General features: G+C 39.2%; 1 protein-coding gene across 1 annotated transcript; it reads left to right on the top strand.

Annotated features, from left to right (window-relative positions):
• The first annotated feature begins 3,808 nt into the window (after window positions 1-3,808).
• Window positions 3,809-6,329, top strand: LOC123255360 (laminin subunit gamma-3-like). Its single transcript, XM_044684175.1, has 3 exons — window positions 3,809-3,994; window positions 4,764-4,910; window positions 6,192-6,329. The coding sequence occupies exons 1-3, from the start codon at window positions 3,911-3,913 to the stop codon at window positions 6,315-6,317; spliced, it is 357 nt and encodes a 118-aa protein (XP_044540110.1). The 5' UTR covers window positions 3,809-3,910; the 3' UTR covers window positions 6,318-6,329.
• The last annotated feature ends 381 nt before the right edge of the window (window positions 6,330-6,710 follow it).

Here is a 6,710-nt window from a genome sequence, read left to right as displayed (position 1 = left end):
GAGCATGAATCATGTAACCATGTTAAAAATGAATATTAATAAATGTTAAAAAAAAAAAAAAAGTAAATGAAAACAGGCTTTTTTAATCCCTAGCATCTCAACCTCCACAAGAGGGGTGTGAGAATGTTAAAATTATGGGAAGTTAGAAGTATTTTAATTTTGAGACTTTTTGAATAACTTCTAAAATTGTTTTGAAGCTGAAATTGTCATACAAGCGTTCTTAATATTGTTTTCGGTTTTGTAATAGGATATTTTATTAGAATTTTACTTAGTGTTAGCTGATATTTTTATTTTATTCTCAAACAGTTAAAAGGGTCATTTTCAGATTCACAAGCCTTGATAAACCTTTTATATTTCTATAGTTTAGTTTGCAACTATTTTTAATGTTGCTTTTTCTATAAGATTACCTTGGTAGAGTAAGGTAATCTTTTTCTAATCAAGTATATAACTGATGAACATTTGTAATGGGTATAAATATTTTTACTAAGAAGAATAAGTGGTTAAAAACTTAACTAATGAAGATTGTTTTTAATATTGACATAAGCACCAGTGTCAAGTATATTTAAGGACTGATAGCATTTAAAGCAGGCCAAAAGGAACAGTAAATTTTAGTCCTATATGTAATATCGAGCAAATACACTAAGTCAAATCAATTCCTATTGAAGAATATGTTTATAGACTTCTCCTGTTTTCTATTTGAGCAATTAAGCTGTTCCAAGGACCAGAGTGCCAGAGAGACTTCTACAATAGAAAGAGAATATTGAAGTCTCCCTTAGGACCCACCAATTTGAAAGACTGACTTTGGGGAACTGGGGTAGTATTTTGTTTGTTAGAATTTTGCTAGAGGCAGAGTGCCTGCCTTCTCTCCAGTCAATGGGCTGGGCATTTGGGGAGTGCCCCCAAACAGCCATTTATCTATACTTATGCCCCATGTTTTTCCATCCTTAGTAACAGAGTCAAACACAATTAGGCTACACCCTTTTTGTCCTTTTGTGTGGTCAATGGCGTTCATCCTTCGACCACAAAGGGGGGGGGGACGTCAACTTGAAATCTGGAGACCCCAAGTTTGCCCCTGTTCCCTTGAGAATTCTCCTTGAGGGGAGTTTTCTGGTTTAGTTATTTCACATTGAATAATAAACCTTAAGGACTTCAGGACTTCCACTAAGTTGGGTGGAACTAGCAGACCTAAGTAAATGCTGAGTTCCCTTTTGGTCTAGGGAGTTTTCCCCATTGTATCCTATCAGTATAGTTTGAGCTTCTCATTTCCTTGTAACTATGGTTATGTCAATCAATCATACTTCCCTGTCCTTTATTCCCCAAAGGTATATAAGTTCCCCAAGTTCTATTGTTCTTTGGAGAAAGCATCTAGTGTGGTGTCTTCTCCCAGGGATATGTTCCCAGAGTCCCCAGGGTGTAGGCCCTGTGTAGTCCTTGGTGCTGGGCTCTGTGTAGTAGCCGATTATTAGACCTATCCCTCTCCTGATTAAAGATTTGGTTTTTCTGATTACTTTAATAGTTCTGTGATTTTCTCAAGTTAACAGTCTAGTCAATCAATTAGCATTTATTAAACAGTTTTAAATTAATTGAACCAATTAAATTTGTTATATATTATTAAATTTGTTTATTTAAATTCATTTGATTGATTAATTAGATACTTAACAAATAATCATTTATTAAACATTTACTTTATGTGTTTAACTGTGCTAACCTCTAGAGATGGAAAGATGGGCAAAAAACTGGTCCTAGCTCTTGAGCTGCTCACAGCCTAATGAGGGAGACCACAGACAAATAATTCTGTACAAAGATATATTTACCAGATAAATTAGGGATGGTCTTAGAAGGAAGGAACTAGATTTAAGGAAGGCTGGGGAAGTACTATACTAACACTTTTAGTTCTTATCTCAGACAGCTTTGGAGATAAAAAAGATAAACTTAAATAAAGTTCTTTCTAAGACTGGAAGTGATATATAAATGTCAGTTATTGCTTCCAAATGCATTTTCTAGGAAGAGGTGAGGTTTGTTCCTTTTTTTTTTTTTTTTTTTTTTTTAACTCTTACCTTCTATCTTAGAAGAGATACTAAATATTGGTTCCTAGGCAAAAGAGCAGTAAAGGTTAAACAATGTAGATTAAGTGACTTGCCCAGGGTCACACAGGCAGGAAGTGTCTGAGGTCAGTTTTGAACCCAGGACCTCCCACCTCCAGGCCTGGCTCTTTATCTACTGAGCCACCCAGCTACTCCATTATTATTTGTTCTAAGGTTAGCTGAACTCACTTTGTTCCAAGGGAAAATTTTTTTTTTCATTTTATTAATAGCTCTTATTGAGAAAAATCAAACACAGACTCTTTGCCTGATGTCTGCAAATAGATAATTTATGATATTTGATTTTTACCATAAGGGGAGAATAATCTATTTTATCCATAGATTTAAGAAGTAGGCAGTTCAATGGAAAGAGTACTGTATTTTACTTAGAAAAAGAAAGCTTGAAGTCACACAGTAGCTCTGCGACCCTTAGTAAGTCATTTATCCTATATCAACCTTAGTTTCCTCATCTGTAAAATGGAAATAACAATTGCAACTCTCTCACAGGGTTGTGAGGATCAAATCAACAAGCATTTATTGAGCACCTACTAGGTGCCAGGTACTATACTAAGTGCTGGGGTTACAAAGAAAGGCAAAATGGAGATCAAATTTAAAGCACTTTATACACTTTGAAGTTTGTGCAGTTTGCTAGATATAATTATTTAGTCATGCCGTTCCTCTGCTCAAAAAGTTTTGGTAGCTATCTTTGTTGTTGTTCAATCTTGTCCCACTCTTAATGCCCCTATGTGGAGTTTTCTTTGTAAAAATACTAGTGATTTGCCATTCATTCTTCAGCTCATTTTACAGATGAGGAAACTGAGACAAACAGTGTTAAGTGACTTGGCCAGGATCACAAAGCTAGTAAGTGCTAAGACCAGATTTGAACATAAGAAGATGAGCTTTCTTGACTCCAGACCCAGAGCTCTATCCACTATGCCACCTAAATGACTATCAATGCCCAAATACCACCCACTCCATGAAGCTTTCCCTGAGCCTTGAAAACAGCCTTTTTTCCCCCATGAATCTCACAAAGAATTTTTTTTACAACTTTATGAGGCATCTATTTCATGTATTATTAGGTATTACCAGACTTAAAGCTTCTTAAGGGCAAAGCCTTTTTTCTTTTTAAATTTTACATCTCTCTCAGCACCTAACACTATGCAGGCAATAGGCATTCTCCATCCCATCCCTTCTGCCATACATCTTCAAGAATTGAGTTGTAGCCCTTTCTCTAAGTTACACAGTAGATAATGGAGAGCTCTTGTCTCCCTCCTGTCTCTAGACTTGTGAAAGCTGAAAACTTTGGGGAGACCGTGTATTCCCTGCTCGTATTTGTCCCTTTGGGTTTTCTGCTCACCTAATTTCTGTGTTTTCAAAGCAACATGAATTGAACATAAAGAGTTTTTTTCATGAAAAAAAATAATAGTAGTTCATATCTGTTTGGTTCTCTAAGATTTGCAAAGCATTTTCCTCACAATAGCCCTGAAGGGTAGGGAGGACACATTTTAATACCTTCCTTTTACAGACAAGGAAACTGAGGCAGATAGCTCTTTAGTCATTTGCCCAGAATAAGTTTCTAATACTAGATTTGAAACCAGATCTTCCAACTTCAGGGCCAAGGTTCCTTCTACTCTCCAGTGGAGTGTTTGTTGAATGAATGAACAAATAATATCTAAAGGCAAAAGTATTATTTGGCTCACTGTTGTTTTGTAGAAATGAAGAGAACATTTCCTCAGCCAAAGGACCAGGCAGCTCTAAGAAGAAAGGCAAGAGTCATCCAAGACAGACTCATTGGTGAAACCCAGAAGAAGACTAAGCAAGCAGAGAAGATGCTGGGAAATGCTGCTTCAGTCTCTGCCACAGCTAAGAAGAAGGCCAAGGAAGCTGAGCTGTTGGCTAAAGAGAGTACAAAGGTCACAATAGCTAAATGTTCCTTTGAGTTGCTTCTTTTCTCACTGCCTATTGGCCAGTAGAAGGAGACTGAGTTGAATCAGACTTGTTCAGAATACTTCGAGTTGGAACTTGATTCTGATAGGTGTTTCTTCCCCCCCTCCCCAATTGTGCCAATTATTCTATAACTATTATTATTTGGCACCCAGGAAAAGTTGGACAAAGAACTATTGGCTAATGGAAAGAGCTGTGGATCAGGAATGCTCTTCATAGACCTAGAGTTGGAAGGGATCGCACCCAGACGTTAAGTAACTTGTCCAGTCACAGAACCAAAATGCGTCAGAGATGGGGCTTGAACCCAGGTCTCCCTGACTCCAAAGCTGGCTCCCTCCCCACTATAGAATACTCTCTCTCAGTTATCATTCTGGCATCAGGACAATTGAATAAGATTTTGTTCGTGTGATACTTTGAGTTCCTGGGCATTGTTTTGATAAATCATCACCTTCCATCAAATGGTAGTAATTAACTCAGGTTACTCTTTTGCTTTTTAAACCCTTGACTTCTGGCTTGGAATCAATACTAAGTATTGGTTCGAAGGCAGGAGAATGGTAAAGGCTGGGCAATGGGGGTTAAGTGATTTGCCCAGGGTCACCCAGCTAGGAAATGTCTGAGGTCAGATTTGAACTCAGGGGACCTTCTATCTCGAGGCCTGGCTTTCTATCCTCTGAACCACCTAGCTAGCTGTCCACCCCCTCAGGTTAGTCTTTTTCCTGTCTTGCTCTCCTCCTCCAGAATTCTAAGGCCTTGCTGAGGGAAAGTAAACAGGAATACCGGCAAGCCAGCAAACTGACCAACCAAGCTCAAGCAACTCTCCGAGACATCTCCCGGCAGGTAATGCTGTCCAGGGATCGAAGGAGAGAGATGGAGAAAGTTGAGTGGGTAAGTTAGCCACCCTCAAAGACCTCTCTGTAATCAGTTACACATGTATTCTTAAGCTTAACATATCCAAACAGAATTCGTTAACTTTCCCACAATTCCTACCCTCCTACCTTTCCTAGCACTATTTTTTTTTTAAAACCCTTTCCTTCCTTCTTAGAACCAGTACTGTGACTTGGTTCTAAGGCAGAAGAGCGGTAAAGGCTAGGCAATAGGAGTTAAGTGACTTGCCCAGGGTTACACAGCTGGGAAATATCTGAGGCCAGATTTGAACCCAGAATCTCTGATCTCTAGACCTGGCTCTTAATCCAATGAGCCACCCAGCTACCCCCCTTTCCTATCACTATTGAGGGCATTAGCATCCTACCGGTTCTTCAGGCTCACGGTGTAGATGTTGCTTTTTCCTCCTCCCTATTTCTCACCTCTCATAGCCAATATGATGCCATGACTCATTGATTTCATCTTTGCAATATTTCTTGAATGAATCCTCTTCTCTCCTCCGGCATTGCCATGCTCTGGTACATGCCCTCGTCCCTTCATGCTTGTACTATTTCAGCAACTTCCTATTAGGTCTACTTACCTCATCTTTCCTCATTCCAAACCTTCCTCCATTCTGCTACCAGATTTTCCTAAAGTGCAAGTTCAACCATGGCACTTCCCTACTCAATAAACTCCCTATTAAATTAAATTAAATAGCTCCCTATTACCTCCAATATGAAATATAAAATCCTCTATTTAGCATTCAAAGTCCTTCATAACCTAATTGCCTCCCCCCTGTCCCTACCAAACACACATCTTTCTAGTCTTCTCACACATTATATTCCCTCTTCTCCTCATCCAAGCATTTCAGTCCAGGCACACTGGGCTCTTTGCTGTTCCTCCAATGACACATTCCATCTTTCAGTTCCAGTTTCTCTGGTTGTCCCCCATTCCCCTAATGCTTTTTCTCCTAATGTCTGCCTCCTCCCTTCTCTGACTTCCTTTTGGCTCCCCCATAACACTTTAAGTCCCAACTAAAATCCTACCTTCTGCAGGAAGCCCTTGGCAACCTCTTAAGCAAGTGGCTTCTCTTTGTTCATTCTTTTCTTTTCCTGTTTCTAGCTTGTTGTTCAAATGTGCTTGCTTGTTGTCTCCCTATTTAGATAGTGTACTTCTGGAGGGCAAGGACTTTCTTTTGCTTCTTTTTGTAGCCCCAGCCCTTAGCATAATGCCTGGCACAGAGCAGGTACTTAATAAATATTATTGGCTGATTGATTCATGTATCCCATTTGTCTCTTTTGAAAGGCAGGAACTGGGACTGGGTTGAGCAAGGTGGAAAGAAACATACAGGAAGCCCGGAGCTCCTTGGAGATGGACATCAAGGTCTTGTCTGTCCTGCTTACTAAATTGGGTAAGAACTATGTCTATTAGGGCACCTTCTCCTCTGTCTCCCCTGAAGGGCTTCATTACCACCAACAAATCTTTACTGAGTAGCTGCTATATCAAGGTACTCTGCTTAATGCTGCTGAGGATACAGAGAGATGAGATTCATTACTTCCCTCACAGAGATTATTGTTTAAAGGGAAGAGGGGAGAAGACTACTCATGAAAAAAATATTACAAGTAGTGTATGTGCCAAGTAAGTGCCCAATTGGTGGTGTCTGGAGTGGAAATTGAGGGGACCTTGGAAATTTCAAAGTTCACCCTCTTTTGCCACTTATTAAAATATATATGACTGGGAAAATTAATCATTTAAAATATAATGCTTTATTGAGAGACAGACAGAGACAGAGAGACAGAGACAGAGACAGAGAGACAGAGAAAG

This window comes from Gracilinanus agilis, unplaced genomic scaffold (assembly GCF_016433145.1).
Source record: "Gracilinanus agilis isolate LMUSP501 unplaced genomic scaffold, AgileGrace unplaced_scaffold44656, whole genome shotgun sequence".
Classification (NCBI taxonomy): Eukaryota; Metazoa; Chordata; class Mammalia; order Didelphimorphia; family Didelphidae; genus Gracilinanus; species Gracilinanus agilis.
Note: the sequence above shows the minus strand (reverse complement) of the source record. Positions and strands in the feature narration are given on the sequence as shown.